At 38.5% G+C, this 23,179-nt stretch overlaps 1 protein-coding gene across 1 annotated transcript in view; it reads right to left on the bottom strand.

Annotated features, from left to right (window-relative positions):
- Window positions 1–271: 271 nt before the first annotated feature.
- GASK1B (golgi associated kinase 1B) overlaps window positions 272–23,179 on the bottom strand; it is a gene marked incomplete at its 3' end in the record, with an annotated part of 51,384 nt that continues 28,476 nt past the window's right edge. Inside the window, exons 3-4 of the mRNA XM_081093042.1 lie at window positions 4,490–4,716; window positions 272–479 (exon numbers count right to left, since the gene is read on the bottom strand). Of these exons, the coding sequence (XP_080949168.1) occupies window positions 272–479; window positions 4,490–4,716 (435 nt within the window). The remainder of the gene's footprint in view (window positions 480–4,489; window positions 4,717–23,179) is intronic.

Below are 23,179 nucleotides of genomic sequence, written 5' to 3' on the forward strand. Positions count from 1 at the left end.
ATAATAATTGCAACCATTTTCTAATCAGATGCTGAGACTCACATGACGATGGTAGTGAAAATATAAACAAATATTTTTAAGGAGAATATTTTTTAAAGCTTTATAAGTCTGCTTACGGCATGCAGGCCCATCATATATAGTTGGTTAAATTCATTTATTTTATGTATTTAAATACTCTATCTCATTCCCAAAAGGAGTTGAAGTTTGTGTACTTGATTTAGAAACAAAAATGCATAAATGCATCTAGTCCTCTAGCCAGAAGACCCTTTTGTTATTCATTCATAGGCAATACTTTGGCCCCATGTGCATTGATGTAGGTGAGAAGGATTTTGGCTCTTTGTTCTATTACATCAATAAGCTTTTCAATTCCTCGTCTACCTCCTTGACTCTCCCAATAAACTTTATCAAGAAACAGAGATTGAAGGAGTTTCTGCCTTAAGTGCTGGCTCTTCAAAACAGACACTGCAGATTCAGGAAACCTGAAAATATAAAATCATATTTCATTCTTAGTGATTATTTGGAAATATCAGACATTGCCCAACTGCTCTGTCTTTCATCAATCTGGCATAAATCACACTATCAAATAGTACCTTGAGAATCAAAACTTTTTTTATCACTGACAAGAAAATACTTATCTTAATAATAATATATTAGAACAATATGTTTCAAGAGAAATGAATTATCTATAGCAAAGAGAAGTTGACATACCAGCATTTGACTTAAGGTAATTATATAGTCAACAAGAGGCACAGAATTAAAAAGGTCTCTGTTAGCCTAGCAAAAATACTTTTCTCAATCCTAAACTCCATTGCACCCATGGAAACCACTTGAATCTGTCAAATATAATAGCATTCTCATAAATGTCAATTTGCGGTTTTATGCAAGTAAATATGAGAAGCAAAAAGCTGAGAAATTCAGTAAAGTTCTCTTTCCTGAGTAGAAGTTGCACGACTAAATTTAAGGTAAAAAAATCCAAAATATATGTAGGAAGAAGAGAAAGAATCATTCTAAAATGCCCAATTAAATAAACAAGTGTCCTTTATTCAGGTTAAACTTCAGGAATTCTGAAGATCTGGGAGCATTTTATGAAACTGGAATACTAAATTGTTTTCAAATAAACATAGTGAAACTCAAGGTTTAGAGCCAGGGCATTCCACAATGAACCATCTCTCTGGAAAACCTTAGAAGGGTCCTTATTGAATTGTCTTATCAGAGTGCTTTCTGCTCTTCATTCAGAAAGTATAAAGCCAAGGGTCTAAGGCATCCATTATCTGAAGAACTTCATAAAATTTCTAGTTCAAAATTAAAAGTAATGTTTGCTGAATCAAAATTATAAGTAACTAGAGGCCCAGTGCATGAATTCGTGCACTGGTGAGGTCTCTCAGCCTGGCCTTCACCTTCTAGCAATCCGAGACCCCTCAGGGGATGTTGGAAACTGGCAGTCTGACATCCCCTGAGGGATGTAGTAGTGGGTGAAGCAGCACGTGGCAGGCGGCCGACGCTCCCGCTCATCCAGGCCCTGCTGCACCTGCTGCCTCCATTGCTCAGTAGCACTGCTGCAGAGGTGGGAGGGGGGAAAGACTCATGCTGCCACAGCTGCATTCGCAGCCCTAAGCCTGCCGCCTGGTGCCCGTTGGTCAGCTGAGTGGTGCTCCCACTGTGGAAGCACACTGACCACCAGGGGGCAGCTCCTGCAGTAAGTGTCTGCCCCGTGGTGGTCAGTGCACATCATAGCTACCGGCTGGTCATCTGATCATCCAGTCGTCTGGTTGACCGGTCTCTTAGGCTTTTATATATATAGATGTTTGGCTCCCTGAAGACATGCACAATGTAATTTAGTGACCATACTGTTAATTAAGCAATTATGCTCTATGAAGTATTAACAATCCATGATTTAGAAATTTTATGGCCCTTGAACTAATTTAGCTGTGGCAGAATGTGTAAGATAAAACTGTTAAAAAAAAATCATGATTCTTTTCGGTGATGAATTCTTTTTGTCAAGAAAATTTTTTAAAAGTACCTGTCTTTGCATTACAATAATTAATAAGAATATTCTATATATAAATCTGGGTTAGAAAAGTCTCATTTTTTGCTTTTCAAAGTGTGAATTACATATGATCAGTATGGCCTCTCCATCTTTTATGAAAATGCTGATGAGAGCACAGTAAAAACGTTGGGACTTAATAGTAATTTTCAAATAAACTTAGCTGTTCCAGTGGCCGGGGAGAGGTTAATGGGGGGAAAAGGAGACATATGTAATACTTTAAACAATAAAGAATTTAAATTTAAAAAAGTAACTGGTCCTTAAAAACTAAAACAAGAACATATACTTGTTTGAAGAGTACAAATTGCCAGAAGTTTCAGGACTTCTAAGCACCTTTACCAAATGTCAGTGGAGCAAGTTGAGGATGGCACTCAGGGGGCATGAATGCAAGGGATTCCGGTGCTCCTGCCCTTCAGATGCGGGCAGAAAGAGCAGAGGCCACCGAGCCGGATGTGCTTAAGAAGTCTGAGTAATTGGGGACTTAAATAATGCTGGTAAGATGCTCTGAGCTCCCGGAAGACATGCACTATGTAATTTAGTGGCCACAGTATTAATTAAGCACTTTTGCTCTAGGAAGTATTAATAATCCATGATTTAGAAATTCTAAGGCCCTCCAACTAATTTTAGCTGTGGCAGAATGTGTAAGATAATACTGTTAAAAAATCATGGCTCTTTTCAGTGACTAAACTTTTTGTAAAGGAAAATTTAAAAAAATCTGTCTTTGCATTACATTAATTAATAGGAATATTCTATGCATAAATCTGGGTTAGCAAAGTCTTCATTTTTGCTTTTCAATGTGTGAATTACATATTCTAAGAAGATTTAACTTTGAGCTCATTGCTCTTCATACTGTATTTAAAATTCAATCTTCTTTGAACATATAAATAAAACAATATTCATACATATATGAATGGATGGCCTGTATTTTCTGTGCACTCTTAATTCTAAGAGAAAATTTAGGGTTAGGGATTTAAGAAAACCCATAATATCAACTCAGTAATTGATGCCTTAGGTTTGTAAATTTTCTACACATAAAATGTCCTTAGTTTATACACTTAAGGAGAGAATATGCCATATATTCAATCTTCAACCCACAAAGAGATGTGAACACAGGTATTAACCGGGAAAGACATGGTAAAAACTCATGAAATTCGGGTTCATGAAACTCTCACAGCAAAAGTAAGTACTGTCTCTAGTGTTACAAATACTTATTGCCCTAACCGGTTTGGCTCAGTAGATAGAGCGTTGGCCTGCTGATGAAAGGCCCCAGGTTCGATTCCGGTCAAGGGCATGTACCTTGGTTGCGGGCACATCCCCAGTAGGAGGTGTGCAGGAGGCAGCTGATTGATGTTTCTCTCTCATCAATGTTTCTAACTCTCTATCCCTCTCCCATCCTCTCTGTAAAAAATCAATAAAATATATTTTTTAAAAAATATACAAATTAACATAAATTGTCAATGCTAGGATGAACTACTGAAATATGCTTCAAAGTATTATTTACAAAAGTAAGAGCAAGAGCATGTACATAAATTATTGCAGAAAATTATTGAACTTGGATTTGAAAGACCTGGGTTCTACCCTCAATTTTAGACTTGCTCATGTATTTCCCAGCAGTCACTTAATTTCACATAGCTGTTTAACTATTTTATTAATATATCCCCTTTGTTTTCAATTCTCAAACATACCCCAATTTCTTAGTCACCCTAATTTCCTACTAAGGTGGGAAGACAATGAAGAGTGGCTACAGGTGGAGCCTGAAATCTAGCCTCAATCTCCATAGTGGGTTGAATAGCTCAGACTCTACAGCAGGGCTTTGCCACTATTAAGTGTCTTGGTTTTCTGTATTTCCAATTAGAGGTAGGTTCAAGGTGCCATTTTCCATAATCCCTGTCTATTAGAAAGGTTTGCAAATGCTCAAAAACCCTCCTACCTCATTCAATAGCTGCTGTCCTTTGATACTGTGTTTTTTACTGGGCAGACTGGCTCTGACTTTTTGCCATGTTCATAAAAGTCACTTGAGTTTATTACGCCTTTGGACATCCTGCCATGTCAATATCCAAATGTCTGTCAGCTCCCCTGCTCCAGGGCCTAATAACGGAGCCTCTGCCACCTGCTTACCCCTGTTCTGCCAGGTCCTATTCGAGAGATTCCTGCATGCTCCCAACCTAATCCACATGGATTTTCACAGTGAGGGCCAAGCAGCATGATGGATGTGAAAGGTGGCGGGAGCTTTGTAGATTGCATTGGTTGGTGACAGTGACGCCCTGGCTGCACTCTTGTTCTGTTCCACTGGGTTTGTTTCCCTTTCCTGGGCCGCTATTTCCAGATTCCACAACCACAGTTCATTTCAAGGGCTGCAATCGGTCAGACATAAGGATGTAAGGTTTCTCCAAATCTTACTACTTACTTAATATAAATCTGATGTTACGACATTATAAAACTTACTCTTTGATGCCTTTTAACAATTTGAAGTTTAGGTTATCTTCACTTCTGTCAAAGAAACCCTTGTTGTCTAGAAAGACCAAATGCCTTGGGTCATGCTTTCGCTGGATAATGTGTGCGAGAGCCACAGAATCTTGGTTGTCACATTTTGGCCTCAGTCCACTCTGTACACAGGTATCTTCCTTTCGAGGTTTGAATCCACAGCAATTTGTGTCTAGGCGATTATTAATCTGAAAATGGAAAGCGAAAACAAAATCCAAGATTCTGAGTGAAAACAAAACTTGGGAAAGTTAGCCGATTTCCAAAGAATTGGTGCTTTCTAAACAGCTGGCCTGCCAGAATCTAACAGAGCCAGGCTCATTTAATTAAAGACAACTGTCAGACTAAGCCCAGGGTTCATATCCCTCTGACTCAGCCGTGGTCATAAATATTTCCAGCTTCTGCTAACAACTCCATAGGCAGATCATCCAAGTTAGGCGTCTCCACCCTTCACATTCAAAGTTCCCACTGACATCACATGTCGATGCACAGCCAGAAGAACCTCTAACTCTATTCACGAAAGAACATAGAAACTGCTGTGCTTTGAAATATTCTGAAGACTACATCTTGTTTTCTCCCTCAGGCTGGGTTATAGAAAACCTAAGTCATCTCAGTGACTCTAAAAGTTTACTGTACCCCTGAACCTCTCTGGGCTTCAGTATTACTTAGCTAACTTGAAATAACATAGGACAAATCTATTGAAAAGATGTGACATCCAATAATGATAACTAAAAACGCTACACAATTGGACTCTAAATATGTGAACAGAATGGACAAAATTATTGGACCTATTGGGGTTTTATTATGGAGAATAATATAGAAGAAGGTAAATAGAGATATTGATTAGAAAAGGGAGAGTTGTATAATTTCTATTTCTTTGGAACTAGGAAGGGAATAATATTTATTAATCAGGATATATTAAAGCCTGGGATCAGAAATTAGATAAACTTAAAGTCAATCTCTGCTCCCACACTTGTTAGCTCTGCAGTCTTGAGCCTCACATGGGTTAAATAATCTAGTCTGGATAAAATATTAGTTAGTAGCAAAGTTAAGATTTAGACACAGTTGTGTTTGTCTCCAAAATTCCATGATTTTCCCCGAGTATGTCATGCTGAATAGTTTAAGGCTAGTCAAAGACTGTTCATATACTCATGATTCAGAAAATGGCTAGAGACAGACTGTCACTTTTATTCTTTTTGGCATTAAGTTCCCATCCTTTCTCTCCTGTGTTTTTGCATTTCCTGTAGAGCTGGCCACTTTAGGAGGCCAGTTGCTGAGAAATGAATGCAGCAAGATTAGTACTAAAATTTAGCCTACTTTGAAGTGATCATTCGTGCATTCATCCAACAAAAGTTTACTAAATATCTTCTACCATCAGTAGGCTAAGCACCAAGGCAAATGCTGGCCATGGCCAGCACCTCCCACCACCACTGCTTCCAAAGGAAAATGGTCATTTACTTTTGCCTCACTACCACAGCAAACGTTAGGAACTGGGCAATAAGCCTCCCTCTCTGTTTTCTGTGTGTAAGTGGGCTTTGTATCAAATAACATACTTTCAGAAGCAGACATGAGAGAAGTCAGCCTAACAAAATGTTCTATGAAGTTTATATCAAACCAGTCACATGGGGTAAGGATGGTCAGTGAGCCCCAACACATTTGGACCACTCAGAGGGCACACTGCTGGTCTAGAAGCACTCTATCAGTGAGGGAGGCCTCTGTCAGGACTGGTTCCAGGCAGCTGATCCATTGGGGCCATGGTCTAACCAATGGTTTATCCGAAAGGTCACAAGCCTGACTCTGAACAGGAAGTTCCCACTGGTTAAAGCACATTTGTTTGACATGAAGATAGGAGAGTTTCCCAGCCATGCAAATCACTGAAAGTTAAAAGAAAAAAGCATAAACTAGAAACCATTAGAACTTATTGAGCCCTTTCTACTCTATTTCATTCATTTTATGTAGTACCTTGACTGCCTTTGAATATAAGAAAAAACAAATTATATAAAGAGATTGCATTTGTTTTTGTTTTTTTATTCTTTATTGTTTAAAGTATTAAATATGTCTCCTTTTTCCCTCATTGACCTCTCCCCGCTTGTTCCCAACTCCCCCCTCCACATGCCCTCCCCCACTACCATCTGTGTCCATGGGTTCTGCTTATATGCATGCATACAAGTCCTTAGGTTGATCTCTCATTTGAATGTAAATTAAGATCAGGGGGTCAGGGAGAACATGAAAAACAACTCTTCCAGAAGTTGCTTCTCATCCATTCTCTCTTTTTAAATATGCATTAGTTAATAATTCTCAAAGAATTTTTGGACCATTTTTCATCATTTTCATATGTTTATATCCAGTTATAATGACAATACTAAACTGGATTAGTGGGGGAAAATACTAAATCCTATTTAATTTTGACTGTCAAATCAGGGTCCATTATGTTGGATATACATGTTTAGAATTTAATCCTGAAGGACAAATCTACCAGCCACTTCCTAAATACTGCTCTAAACCCTAAACTCATTTTCATTATTAATTTCATAGTAGTGGGGAAAGGCCTGACACATATATAGCCACAGTTCTGCTGTTTCTGCAATACAGCCATGCGAATCGCATACATTAATGTTAAATAATAAGCACATTAGTGTTTAAGCCCTAACTTTCAGCACTTCTGTAAATATTATACTTTTTATTTTTAAACTAAAAAGCATTAAAAATTAGAGGTGGAAAAGACCAACTTAAGTCAGATTCTTATTGCCTTCTCAACATCACATTGTTTCCTGCAGGGTATTTTTAAAGTGCTTCATCTGATCTAATTTTGAATCACTCAACAATCTGTGATGATTTCGCCACTTCCCTGACAGACTATTGTGCCTTTTAAGTCTAACAGACCTTGTTATTGAAAAAGGATGTGTGTGTTCAAATCACCTTCTCTTCCAGAAAATGTTTACCACTCCTTGAATCAGGTCTACCCATGTACTTGGTGGGTATGTTCACATGTATTGACTGTGTGTGTGTGTGTGTGTGTGTGTGTTCACTTAGAAATATAGCATTGAATTCAAATCTGAGATTTACTTTGTTTTTCTCATCTTCCAACTATAGTGAATTATGTCTTTGTATTATTGCCCTTGTCTAGCAAGGACTTAAATAGCTCTTAAATCTTGTTCCCCAGCTCTTCTCAGAATTTTGTTTATAGTCTTCCTTTTGAATTCATATCAATATATCAAGAATAATTTGACCACAAAACCATAATCCACTCCCTAAAATTCAATGCCATTTTCCTTGGTATTTAATTTAGTTGCATACTGGATATATTTCTGCTTTCTTTTAAGAGAGCTTAGCTATTTTATAAAACATACTTTAGATAGCTATGAATCTATAATACACTTTTAATACACTTGTTTTAATATTACACTTTTAATACACTTTTGAACATATTAAAACAATCACTTCATTTACAGCATGATTAGCACTATAGTTCACATCTATGTGTCTATATTCTTAGATAATTATCCAACAAAGAAGATTATTTGAGGATAAATTTTCTCAGTGAAGTGATTGAGAATGTCAAGCATCATTATTGTTCAAATTTACATCTCACTCTTTAAGACAAGGAAAATCTTTTGCAAAATCGATCTGCTAAATCTGAAAACTGACTGCCAACCATCATTTTCCATAAAATTACTCTTTTAGGAAAATATATCTTTTCAATGTTTACCTAACTAAAATTATACTCAGAAAAATCCAGGTATGCCAGCCAAAGTTTTTGTTGCTGGGATATTTTTAGGTACATTGCCTTCTTCTAAAGTTTCTTTTTAAATTCCATTTTCCATTGGTAGTGTTAGTTTTGCCTGCAGGGGAAAGTATCTTACCAGTGACTTATGTGATGCTCACAATATAATATAAACACGGATGCCTCTGCTGCACTGACCCGCTCTCCAAAGCCCCTTAGAAATCTACAGGCTCCCAATGACTTTCCACCCTTCTGCACACCACCCATTCTAGCTGTGTCTTCAAAGAGTGGGTCTATCAAAGCAATTGTGGTACGGATCTTTGTACCGCATTTTGAATTAACACAGTACAAGACTGCCAACGAGGGTAAGAGGAACATGAAGGCAGGTAGTCAGAGCAAAGGTGAATAAGAGTATTTTATAATACTCTTATTGTAAGTAAAAGCTATACGTAAAAGCTAAAAAAGCTGATGTGTCTACAAGTTTCACTCTCATTTCCTCATGTATAGTTGGAAGAAAGGTAATAGGCAAGGTAGCAGGGCATCAGGTGAAAATGTTAAAAGAGTGAAAGCGGAAGGAAACCAAGGCCAAATGTAATTGGAAGCCGGACAGAGAGTTAAAGGAAGATGTTCTTCTTAATATAGATTATAAATTGCCTTTATCCAAATGTTTTTCCTAATTATTTGAGTTAAACTACATAATCCTGTGTATTTTTCTACCTCTGTTTATCTACACTTCTTTAAGGGTCTGTGTGACAGTGAGTGAGTGAGTGAGTGTGGAGGAGGGGTGTTTCCTGTTTGGTAAGTTAGTATCTTAAGATTCTCACCATCTCTATTTGTTTTTGGCACTTAAAAACTGCATCTTTACAAAAAATGCATTTGTACAGAGAAAGTTTAAATTATCCAATAAAACATGTAATGAATGGAGTTTAGCAGTTCACCATAGCAACTCATCCAATGCCTGTTACACAGTAGGCACTTGATAAATGTTTATTATTGAAAGAACCCTGCTGAAAGCTTATATTCACTTTGTATTTGGCTCTTTACAAAGCTCCTCCAAAACAGTGTCTTCTACTGGAAATAATCAAATAAACTGAGTAATGTTGACATGGGTTTTTTTAAAGTAGCATCTAGTGCAGTGGTTCTCAACCTTGGCTGCACATTAGAATGTCCTGGGAATCTTTTTAAAATCCTGATTTCTGGGCCTCATCCTCCCGAAATTCTGTTTCTTTGTTACTAACGTTATGGCCTTACCCATAACAAAGAAACAGAATTTCTGGAGGATGAGGCCCAGAAATCAGGATTTTAAAAAGATTCCCAGGTGATTCTAATGTGCAGCCAAGGTTGAGAACCACTGATGTAGTGAATGGAGTTGGAAAAAAATAGAAAGGGGGTAAACAATGAAAGATCCTGTGCTTGTCATTTGCTCTTGGTTGGCTTCTTTATGTGGTTTCATTTCAGTATTCATGAATCATGAACTCATATTCCACAGAGAGTCCACCAGAATACCTTGCATATAATAAGCATTTGATAAATACACAATAAGCAGATATGTCAGAAATAACAATAAGAATCTATATATATAAAAGGCTAATATGCTAAGTGCCCGTCCATCCCACCAGTCACTATGACGTGCACTGACCACCAGGGGACAGACGCTCAATGCAGGAGCTGCTGTGACATGCACTAGCCATTTACAGAGAAATGGCACCATGGACCTTTTGCCCACAAAGCAACACTTGGCTTCCCCCAAGTGGGACACAGGCCCCACCACCACCCCAGAGTGACAGCCCATCAAATTGCAGCCAATGCTGCCAAAACCCCATGGCGCAAAATGTGGCCCACAGCCCAGCCCAGAAATGGTGGCTGTGGGCGCCAGGTAGCAACACCTGGCTTCCTCTCCCTAGAGACTAGCCTCCTTGCAGTTTCTTCAGCCCAGGAACATGACTTGCTTTATAGCCAGGTGGAAACATTTTACAATTTAACCAAATGTCTGTGAAGCATTTTCCCATGCCTCATCTCATTTGATCCTCACAGAAGTCCTGGAGTAGGTAGATAGGAAACTCACTGGAATCCCATTTTCTTTTCATTAGCTGGAAAATGGAGATTTAAAAAGCTTAGAAACATGGCCAGACAGAAAAGAAGTAAGAAATGGTGGACCTTGAAAATGACTTCAGGTTTCCTCACTGAGCAGAATATAGTCAAACACTGCTGCAGTTAAATATTTTACCCTTTGTTCTCCCTGCATGATCTACAAAAATAATCTGCTTCATGTTGATATTTACTGCTGTGTTTCTGACAATTACCTAAAAGAGAAGTTGGGGAGCTTCACTGGGGCTGGGAAAAGTTTAGCTCAATCAGAAAGCAGGTCTAATTAAGCAAGTTTAATATATATATATGCGGCTAAGTTAATTCGTGCATGCATATAAAGCTCTCGCTAGCGCCAATCATATGCATGTGTTTTGATCTGTCATTGTGGATCGTGAATTTGGTTGACATTTCTATTATAGAGAAAGCGTGAGTAGCAATATTAAAATATTTCTTGTAATTAATTTCCTTTCAATGTGCACAAATTTGTGCACTGGGCCACTAGTTTCTCTATAATTACAATTCCTTCTGGAAATTTATTTTGCAAAGCAGTTATCTCATAGGATATCTCATTTATTTTTAGAAAACACATGGAGAAAAAAGTTACATTTTCAGCAATTACCTTAAATCAAAAAAGGCAAAAAGACAGTGAGAATCATTGCCATGATTGGCACCACTCTAGATACAGAGAAACACAAAAACATATAGACTCATTTATTTATCAGCTAATAACTCACAATGGAAAATTCTTCTACCTTAGCTTAGTGTAAGCCAGTGTATGCTGCCTTATTATCAGTGGCACTGGAGCTGCATCCCTGTAGTCTAGGGAATGTGTGAAGGTAGAATAGGTCATAGAGAAGGGCAACTGTCAGACAAATCCCACAGTCTCCATGGGCCTTGTTAATGCACACCTAGCCTCTCACCTTGGGAGTTGTACACAACAAAAGTGTTCTCATCATCCTGCACCTGTATCACTTGGGAACTCTCATCTCATAAAATAATAGATTTCATTTTTGTTCTGTGCTGCCATGGTAACAAGTTCCTGTTAAATTGTTATGCATGCAAATGTGACTAGCAGAGCAGTTGATGAACGATAAGAAATGTAAAAATAGTTTGCAATACATACATCTAACAGTGAGCACGGGCTCCCTTGGGCCTCTGCCTCTGTATGTAACAGTTATTGCCCTACAGCAGCAATACTCTAGAATTCCACTTCTAAATATAACTTTCAGAGGGAAGGTGGGGGAGGGGGTGGGAAGAGATCAACCAAAGAAGTTGCATATATGCATAACCCATAACCCATGGGCACAGACAATAGGGTGATGAAGGCCTGGGGGAGGGGAGGCAGGGGGCTAGAAGAGGTCAATGGCGGGGGAAATGGGGACATATGTAATGCTTTCAACAATAAAGATGTTAAAAAAAGATAATGGCACGATAAACCCAAAACAAGCAGAAGAAAGGAAAAATCTCAAGTACTTGATTATTTTGTTACATATCAGATACACAATTGTCACTGAACAAGGACGTAATTTTAAGCACAAATAAACCACTTGCCCCTTTCTTTAAAAAAATAAAATAAAAATAACTATCAATGTGTACCAGTTCCATGCAGAATATCTAGTTTCTTCCACATCACTGAATCATAAGTAAAAACATAACAGTATTTCTTTATGTATATGCAAAAACATTTTAACATCACAATGTATTGAAATCTACTTCTATAGATGCAGTGTTTAGCATTCATACACTGCACCTCTGAATAAGCATCAGAAGTCAAACATCATTCTGCCACAGAAAGATTCTTCAGTTGCCAGGCAAGTGGCAATCTATTTTTAGAGGAAGAAATTCACATTGTATAATTTGCACAAGCAGAGCTGCATGAAAACAGCCGCTGCCAAAAAGCATGCCCACCTTCCTACAAAGAGTTATAAAAAGCACTCAGGCTAAGAAAAACAATAATTTTTACATTTTATAAAATTCTGATTTATAGAATGGATTATATTAAGCAAATAAATTTAAAACAGGAATAAAATAATCTTAATATAAATAAAAATTTTAAATGCTTTCTTTCAATGAAATGAAACACCATTTGTAACAATTTAACATTAAATAGGGTTGTATATAAGCTTACATCCAAGGGAATGTTGTCATTGAAATCATTTCCCTTGCTTGAATTTATGGAATTAAGTTTTAGTATTTTTATAGAATTTCTATCAAATTTATCCCCCCCTATAATATAGTATTTTATTATAAGGAAATTGACAAAAATAAGTAAAGATAAACTAAATGATTATTTTAAAACATTCTAAATATGGTGACAAAAATGCTTTGTTTGCTTGACCAGACTTCAGTTAGGCCCCTGAGCCTTCTCATAGATCTATCTATAAGCTCCCTTATAAAAGCTAGGTTTACCTGCTGTCAGTTTAAGCAGAAACCCCACCCCTCATTCTCTTTCCCCACCACCTGTCCCTGATATCTGATCACTCCCAAATTCTAATCAGGTTCCTCATCTTCCCTCATCCTCTGACCCTGACCTGTCTTTAGCAAGAATCTTGTTAGGCCAGTTTCCTGAGACCTCCCCTTACCCTGATGTTTCTTCTTAATAATTTTCCATCTGCTGACTCCCTACTCTGCTCCTTGGCTATAAATTCCCACTTGCACATGCTGTATACAGGACTGAGACAATCTCTCTCACCCACTATAAAATTCCACTGCAATCTAGCCGGTGTGGTTCAGTGGCTGAGTTTCGACCTATGAACCAGGAGGTCACAGTTCGATTCTGGTCAGGGCACATGCCCGGGTTTGGGGCTCTATCCCCAGTAGAGGGTGTACAGGAGGCAGCCAATCTATGATTCTCTCTCATCATTGATGTTGCTATCTCGCTCTCCCTCAACCTTCCTCTCTCAGAAATCAATAAAAACAATTTTTTTTTCAATCTCACTGCAGTGGTCCCTATACCTACCTCAATGGTCCTAAATAAAGTCTGCCTTACCATCTTCAGTAAATGTCATTCAATTTTTTTTCTTTAACAATAATTAACACAACCTAATGTAACATATCCAAAAGCTATTTAAACTCATATTTTTTAAGGAAATCAGTTCTCTTTATAAAAATTTAATGAATTCTACCATGCAATTTGCTTGTTATTTAAAAATAAATACTGCTTGAGAGTAGAATGGTGGTTGCCTGAGGAGTAGGAGAAATGGGGCGATATTCATGAAAGGGTAGAAACTTCCAGTTACACGATGATAAGTTCTGAGACTCAGGCTATAGTTAATAATACTGCACTGTATATTTGAAATTTGCTAACAGAGTAGGTCTTAAGTGTGTGGGCACACGCATACACACACACACACACACACACACACAAAGTAACTATATGAGGTGATGTGCTAATTAGCTTGATTGTGGTATTTCACAAGGTATCTACTCCATTGAACAAAATGAACCATAAATCTTTTTAAAATGATTACATACAAAAATATATTGAGCCAGATGAATACGCCTGAGCTCTCGGGTGGCCCAATGGAAATACTATAGGGTTAACTTTCCCATGGTTTTCTTATTTGCTTCCTGGAAGATTTATCTAGAAGGCCAAATCGTAGGCCTCCTGTTTGAATCTCAGTCCAACCTCAGTCAACCTCAGTCAAGGTTAGTTTCAAATTATCTATGGTTCAATGGCATAGAATTAACAGGAAAGCCAATCCCCAAAACTAGCTCAATGCATTAAATAATTTTTTAATATCTAAAGATTATTTATGGAGTCACACAGCCTTCCTCAAATATCTGATCTTTCCAGGCTAGCTATGTATACAATAAAATTTAGGGTTGAAGCATACTAAATATGATTGATGTCAGCACAGGATAAAAATTCCATGGCAAGGATTGAAATAAGTAAAAATGGCATAGAATTAAATAACATATGCTGCACTTTTGATTAATAATTAAATGAGAATTGACCTAGAAATGTTCAGTTGGTTGTCCCTTGACAATATGAGGTTTATTTGACCAGACATTTTCCCCTCCGATTCAGGCTGATACAAGACCTATTGTCAACCAATTTCCTGGCCAATGTTTTATGCTAATGAGGCCTTAACATTATCAATGCCAGAATAAATGGGAATAAATGCTAGACAGTAAGTATAAAGAATATACAGGATGGAGCAATAGTAGGGTTACAGTAATGAGTATGCAAAACACAAGAGTTTATTCTTGTTATTATTTATTAATTACTGTATTACTTTCCATGCAAACAACGACAAAACTACTTTTGCCCCACCCAGTATAAAATTCTAAAGGCTTTTGAGTTGGAAGCAGACATCTGAGGAATCTATATGCCATCCTGAAAAGTCACAGACACATGAAAGGAGAATGTTTTGCAAATGTCCTAAGACAGTCCTAAATTATTGAGAGGGGCATCATAAAACCACCGTCTGGCTAGAACCTGTCCCTCTCTATTTGTTAAAATATGAGTAATTGTTAAAAATAAGAGACAAGGGAATCGGAAAATGGCGGAGGTATAAGCGGACGTGTCCTGTGCCTTGTCCTGGAGCACATAAGGGTGAGCAGCTGAAACGGGTAACATTCAGCCCGAATAGGCAGAGGATTTTCAGCTGAGAGACTGTCCTCAGCTAGGAAAGACCGAGAACCCCCCAGGAAAAAAAAAAAGGACGGTTGGAGACTGCGGCTGAAGCCTCTCCTGGTGCGCCAGCTAAGCAGCGGAGACTGCGCCATCTTGCGTGGTTGTTGCCGGCATCCAGAGACAAGCTACTAACCTGGAAACAAGGGATCTCAAGCAGCGTGACTGCCTGAACTCAGACGAGCACTGCTTCTTCTCACGGAAAGGTTGGACATCCCCTAAAGGTGCGGTTTGCAGTTCGGGTTGGAGGGAGGACCGAGCTCGCGCGCGCGCGGGGCAGAATCTGCGCCCCACAGAGTCCGCAGCCGTTGGGACCAGCGTGACCCGCGAGTGGGGAAGGGGCCCCACAGGGCTGCTGGCAGAAGGGAACGCGAAAAATGAGCCCATAGCTGGACTGGATGTAAAGGAGCAGCCTTGGACTTTGCCAATCTGCTGGCTGCTTGGTGCCAGGGGCGAGTGGGCGCGCGGAGACTGCGCGCGGAGACTGTGCGCAGACCAGGAAGGTGGAGGCTTGCGAATTCGCACAACTATCAGGCTCTTGTTACAGTCCCCCTTAGATCCGTGCATTTGATTATTAAACCCAGTGCATGGGATTCCCCAGTTGGGGTCATTCGCAGAGCCTGTAGGGGAAAGTTCTTTTTGGGGAGCCTGGGAAACAGCGGACAGTGGCAAGGAACCAGCTCTGGGCAGTGGTCTTTCCCGAATCAGTTCCAAATACCATAGAGGACAAAACCCTACTGATAGAGAGGACTTAGAGCCTCGGAGGTAAATCCAGACACACTGCCACCCAGAGGCAGAGCCACGAACTGTCTCTTTTGCGATCACAAATAAAGGCAGTCTGGTAAAAAAAATACAACCTGCCTTAAAGTCAGGTCTGTGGTTTACTGCACGGAGGGACAGTGTATCGCAGGGAAGGTCAACACTCCCCTGAATGCCTGGCAGGACTGAGGCATGCCAAAAAGAAGAGTGGAAGATTTGAAGCACCTTCACTTCCGAATATTTTTATATATATATATATTTTTAATTCTTTTTTCACCATTTCATTAAGAACATATTTTATTTTATTTTTATTTTTTATTTTTTTCATCACCTGATTTTACCTTTTTAATTACTACATTTTTTTAACCAGTATTATTGCTATCCTTTTACCATTTTTTCAAGTGTCATTTTATTTTTTACTATTTTTTTTAATTTTTCTTTATTTTATTTTGGGATTAGTGTTCTACACTCTATTTTCATCGTTCCTTTAGCATCATTTCTCTCTATCTCACATTTACCCTTAAGCCAAAACTCTCTTCCTCACTTTTCCCCTTTTGTTGTCCTGTTTCTCTTACCCTATTCTTGCTTTGGATTTTACCTATTCCTTCTTTCTACCCACTGTCTAAATTTCACCCTACTTATATATCTAATTTCCAATCCCTCGCTCTCCCCATACAAATAGCCTCTTCCCCACCTCTATTTCATTCTCTTACTTTTTTTTTTTTTGCCTTTTTGTTTTTTTCTTCTCTCCCTTTTCCCAATCTCATTTCAGCACTCCTTTTTGTTTTTTATTTTTCTCTTTAATCTTTTTCTCTTTTTTCTTCTTTATCCCCTAATTCTCTTCGCTCAGGGGGTCACCTTTATTTGGGGTTATTAATATCGTGAATGCATTTAGTTTGTTGCCTTGTACGTTGTGCCTTGTTGTGTTGTATTTTGTGCCTTTGAATCAGCGCAGCAGAGAGAGAACTACATAACCAAACACCTTGAGAAGAGAAATCATGGTGAAACAAAGAACCAACCCAAATATGAAAGAAAAACAGGCATCATCAGAAAAGGAAGTAAACGAAATGGAGGCAATGGAGGCAAGCAACCTGTCAGAGAAAGAATTCAGAGTAATGGCCATAAGGTGGATGAAAAGAATGGAAGACCAATTCAACAATATGTGTAGGAACCAAGAGGAAATGAAGAAGAACCAAGAGGAAATGAAGAGGAACCAAGAGGAAATGAAGAGAAACCATGAAGAATTGAAAAACGACATCACTGCCATAAAGAACTCAATAGAAAGCATCAACAGTAGACTAGAAGAAGCAGAGGACCGCATCAGCGAGCTAGAAGACAAGGTAGAAAAAAATACCCAAACAGAACAGCTTCTAGAAAAAAAAATTAAAAAGCAGGAGGAGAGCCTAAGAGAACTCTGGGACAATGATAAACGAAACAACATCCGAATAATAGGGGTGCCAGAAGGAGAGGAAACTGAGCAAGGAATAGAAAACCTGTTTGAAAAAATAGTAACAGAAAATTTCCCTGATATAGGGAGGAAAAAACTCACACAAATCCAAGAAGCTCACAGAGTCCCAAACAAAATGAACCCGAAAAGACCAACACCAAGGCACATAATAATTAAACTGGCAAACACCAACGACAAAGCAAGAATCTTAAAAGCAGCCAGAGAGAGACAGAAAGTTACCTACAAAGGATCCCCCATCAGACTAGCGACCGATTTCTCAACAGAAACACATCAGGCAAGAAGGGAATGGAATGAAATATACAAAGTCATGCAAAGGAAGGGTCTGAATCCAAGAATACTATACCCAGCGAGGCTATCAATCAAAATTGAGGGTCAAATCAGGAGCTTCACAGACAAAAACGGTCTACGGGAGTTTATTACAACCAAACCAGCAATGCAAGAAATGCTAAAGGGTCTGCTGTAAATAGAAAAAACAGGAAACAAAGAAGGAACGCAGCGGTAAAGAACAAAAATGGCGACTAACAAGTTTCTATCAATAATAACTTTAAATGTAAATGGATTAAATTCCCCAGTCAAAAGGCATAGGGTAAATGAGTGGATAAGAAAACATGACCCATATATCTGCTGTCTACAGGAAACCCACCTCAGAAAAAAAGACGCACACAGACTGATGGTGAAGGGATGGAAAAAGGTTTTTCAGGCCAATGGAAGTGAAAAAAAAGCCGGGGTAGCAATACTTATATCTGACAAATTAGATCTCAAAGTGAAGGACATAAAAAGAGATCAAGAAGGCCACTTCATAATACTAAAGGGAGCAGTCCAACAAGAAGAAATAACTCTGGTAAATATATATGCACCCAATATAGGAGCACCCAAATACGTAAGAAATCTTCTGGAGAAGATCAAGGGAGAGATTGACAGCAATACAATCATAGTAGGGGACCTAAACACCCCTTTATCGCCACTGGACAAATCCTCTAAACAGAAACTCAGCAAAGAAACATCAATCCTAAATGACTCACTAGATCAGATGGAATTAATTGACATCTTCAGAACATTTCACCCCAAAGCCACAGAATATACATTCTCCTCAGGTGCACATTTGTCATCTTCAAAGATAGACCATATATTGGGTCACAGACAAAGTCTCTTCAAATTCAAGAAAATTGAAATCATATCAAGTATCTTCTCAGACCACAAAGGCATAAAACTGGAAATCAACTACAACAAAAACAATCCAAAAAAATCAAACACATGGAGACTAAATAGCATGCTATTAAACAACGACTGGGTCACCAGTGAGATCAAAGAAGAAATAAAAAACATCATGGCAACGAATGACAATGAAAACACAACAATCCAAAACCTATGGGACACAGCAAAAGCAGTCTTGAGAGGGAAGCTCATAGCTCTACAAGCCTACTGCAAGAAACAAGAAACAATGAGAATAAATGACCTAACTCTACAACTCGAAGAATTAGAAAGAGAGCAACAAAAAAAGCCCACTGTAAGCAGAAGGAAGGAAATAACAAAGATCAGAGCGGAGATAAACGACATAGAGAACAAAAAAACAATACAAAAGATCAACAAAACCAAGAGCTGGTTCTTTGAAAGGATAAACAAGATTGATACACCTCTAGCCAGGCTCACCAAGAAACAAAGAGAGAGGACCCAAATAAACAAAATCAGAAATGAAAGAGGAGAAATAACAACAGACCCCATAGAAATACAAAGGATTGTTAGAAAATACTATGAACAACTCTACTCCAACACACTAGACAACCTGGAGGAAATGGACATATTCCTAGATAAATACAACCTTCCAAAACTTAACCAGGAAGAATCTAAAAATCTCAATAGGCCAATAACTATGGAGGAAATCGAAGCAGTAATCAAAAAGCTTCCAGCAAACAAAACCCCGGGGCCAGATGGCTTCACAGGGGAGTTTTACCAAACATTCAAGGAAGACCTAAAACCTATCCTCCTCAGACTATGTCGAAAGATCCAAGAGGAAGGAACACTTCCCAGCTCATTCTATGAAGCCAACATCACCCTAATCCCAAAACCAGATAAAGACAATACAATGAAAGAGAATTATAGGCCAATATCCCTCATGAACATAGATGCCAAAATCCTCAACAAAATCCTAGCAAATCGGATCCAGCAGTACATCAAAAAGATCATACACCATGACCAAGTAGGATTTATCCCAGGGATGCAAGGATGGTACAATATCCGCAAATCAATAAACGTGATACATCACATAAACAAATTGAGAGAAAAAAACCACATAGTCATATCAATTGATGCGGAAAAAGCATTTGACAAAATCCAACACCCTTTCTTGATAAAAACCCTCAGCAAGATAGGAATTGAGGGATCATACCTCAACATAATAAAAGCCATATATGACAAACCCACAGCTAACATCATAATCAATGGGCAAAAACTAAAACCATTCCCCCTAAAAACAGGAACAAGACAGGGATGCCCCCTCTCACCACTCCTGTTCAACATAGTACTGGAAGTACTAGCCATTGCGATCAGACACGAAGAAGAAATAAAAGGCATCCAGATTGGAAAAGAAGAAGTAAAACTGTCCTTATTTGCAGATGACATGATACTGTACATACAGAACCCTAAAGACTCCATCAAAAAATTATTAGACTTAATAAATGAATTCGGCAATGTAGCAGGATACAAAATTAATGCTAAGAAATCCATGCCATTTCTTTACACCAATAGTGAACTTACAGAAAGTGAAACTACAGAAGCAATCCCATTTACCATTGCACCAAAAAAATTAAAATACCTAGGAATAAACTTAACTAAGGAGGTAAAAGACTTATATGCTGAAAACTATAAGACACTGAAAAAAGAGATAGAGGAAGACATAAACAGATGGAAGAATATACCGTGTTCATGGATTGGTAGAATCAACATCATCAAAATGTCCATACTACCCAAAGCAATTTATAGATTCAATGCAATCCCCATTAAATTACCAACGGCATATTTCACAAATCTAGAACGAACGTTCCAAAAATTCATCTGGAATAAAAAAAGTCCCCGAATAGCTGCAGCAATCCTGAGAAAGAACAAAGTAGGTGGGATCTCAATACCAGATATCAAACTGTATTACAAAGCCACTGTTCTTAAAACAGCTTGGTACTGGCACAAGAACAGACATATAGATCAATGGAACAGAATAGAGACCCCAGAAATCGACCCAAACCACTATGGCCAATTAATATTCGACAAAGGAGGCAAGAGCATACAATGGAGTCAAGACAGTCTCTTCAATAAATGGTGTTGGGAAAATTGGACAGATACATGCAAAAGGATGAAACTAGATCACCAACTCACACCATACACAAAAATAAACTCAAAATGGATAAAAGACTTAAACGTAAGACGGGAAACCATAAAAATACTAGAGGAATCCACAGGCAGCGAAATTGCAAACATATGCCGAAGAAATTTCTTCTCTGATAATGCTCCTAGGGCAATGGAAACTAAAGAGAAAATAAACAAATGGGACTACATCAAAATAAAAAGCTTTTGCACAGCAAAGGAAACCATCAACAAAACAACAAGAAGACCCACTACATGGGAGAACATATTTGCCAATGATACCACCGATAAGGGTTTAATTTCCAACATTTACAGGGATCTCATGAAACTTAACAAAAGGAAGATAAACAATCCAATAAAAAAATGGGCAACGGACCTAGATAGACACTTTTCGAAAGAGGACATACAGAAGGCAGAAAGACATATGAAAACCTGCTCAAAGTCACTAATTATACGAGAGATGCAAATCAAAACGACAATGCGTTATCATCTCACACCTGTCAGAATGGCTATCATCAACAAATCAACAAACAACAAGTGTTGGAGAGGATGTGGAGAAAAAGGAACCCTTCTGCACTGCTGGTGGGAATGCAGACTGGTGCAGCCACTGTGGAGAACAGTATGGAGCTACCTCAGAAGACTAAAAATGGAACTCCCATTTGACCCTGTGATCCCACTACTAGGAATATATCCCAAGAAACCAGAAACGCCAATTAGAAAGGATATATGCACCCCTATGTTCATAGCAGCACAATTCACCATAGCTAAGATTTGGAAACAGCCTAAGTGCCCATCAGCAGATGAGTGGATTAGAAAACTGTGGTACATATACACAATGGAATACTATGCTGCGGTAAAAAAAAAGGAACTCTTGCCTTTTGCAACAGCATGGATGGAACTGGAGAGCATTATGCTAAGTGAAATAAGCCAGTCAGAGAAAGATAAATACCACATGATCTCACTCATTTGTGGATTATAGAGAACAACATAGACTGATGAAAAGGGACAGACCCAAAGACTGAGAAACAGCGATCAGGCTATCAATCCCCAGAAGGAAAGTAGGGGAGGGCAGGGGTAAGGGGAAGAGATCAACCGAAGGACTTGTATACATGTATATAAGCCAAACCAATGGACATGGACAACGGGTGGATGGGAGCATGAGTTTGTGTGTGTGTGTGGGGGGGGGGAGGTTGGGGGTTAATGGGGGGGATGAGGACACATTTGTAATACTTTAACTAATAATTAAAAAAAAAATAGTAAAAAAAAAAAAATAAGAGACAAAATACAAGACGAATATCAAATAATATCACTTATAAGTTGCACGTGCAACCGATTTCCTTAATATGATGAACAAAATAGGTCCAGAGACATGGAGGCATGGACAGACTAACAAACCTCAGGGAGGAAGTGGGGGTAGACAGAAAGAGATTAACCAAAGAACCATATATGCATAACCAATGAACATAAACAATAGTGTGGTAAATGCCTAGGGTGGAGAAGGGGCTAGGAGAAGGGAGGTAAAGAAGGGGGAAATTAAAGGATATCTATAATACTATCAACAATAAAATAATTTCTTTAAAAACAGGAGAAACAAATTACATGAAAATGTTATGTGATAAACTGCATTTAGAATCTGTATGTTTTTTAAAAGCACAAACATCCACTTATTATGCATGTAAAATGATTTTTAAATTGGCTGAGAAGATGCATACTAATCTCATGCGAGTGATAGCCTCTGGGGAGAAAATGCAGGAGGAGGACATGAAGAGAGGGTCAAAGGGGACTTTAACTTATTTTTAATGTATTTATATCTTTAAAGTAAATACTGAAAGCAAATATGCAAAAGAAATAATGACAGGATAATTCTAGAATGTGGAAACACGATATTTGTTATGTTAGTTTTTGTTCTTTGGGATTTTATTTCTAACATCTCCATGAAGGGTATGAAAACCTTGAGGAACAGAATCTGAGAATAAAATCCCAACTAGCTACCCAAATCCTGTAGGCCAAGAACCCTGCAGTTAACAAATACCTCCTCCATCCAGCTATGCAAAAATGACTGCCACTCACCTCAGCTTGACTTAAATGGCAATGCCATGGAAACTGCCTTGCATGATCTCATGTTTTCCTACAGCACGAAATGCTATAATGAGCAGCTCTGCAACACAGAAAATTAAAAAAAGACCTACATGATCACTACCACTAAAGGCTGGCAGTATGTGAGGATGTAAAAAAATCATAGGTATGTATACATATAAATACAATGAACTCAAATTCTTATACATGGGGTGGCTCTAGATGATAACTGGCTGAACTATTGAGCACTTGCTATCTGTCAGTGCCTTAGTCCATTTGGCTCCTCTAACAAAATGCCGCTCACCGAGTAGCTTATAAACAACAAACATATATGCCTCACAGTTCTGGAGGCTTGAAGTCTGAGATCAGGGAGCCAGCGTAGGCTGGTTCTGGTGATTCTCTCTTCTGGGTTGTAGGCTTCCCACTGTGTCCTCGATGGGGAAGAGATTAGGGGGTTTTGTTGGGCCACTTTGATAAAGGCGCTAAGCCCTCTCGTGAGGGCTCTGTCCTCAGGACCTAATCAACTTAGGGGATGAGGTGACAAATTTA

This window comes from Myotis nattereri (genome assembly GCF_964212035.1).
Source record: "Myotis nattereri genome assembly, chromosome: 5".
NCBI classification, from domain to species: domain Eukaryota; kingdom Metazoa; phylum Chordata; class Mammalia; order Chiroptera; family Vespertilionidae; genus Myotis; species Myotis nattereri.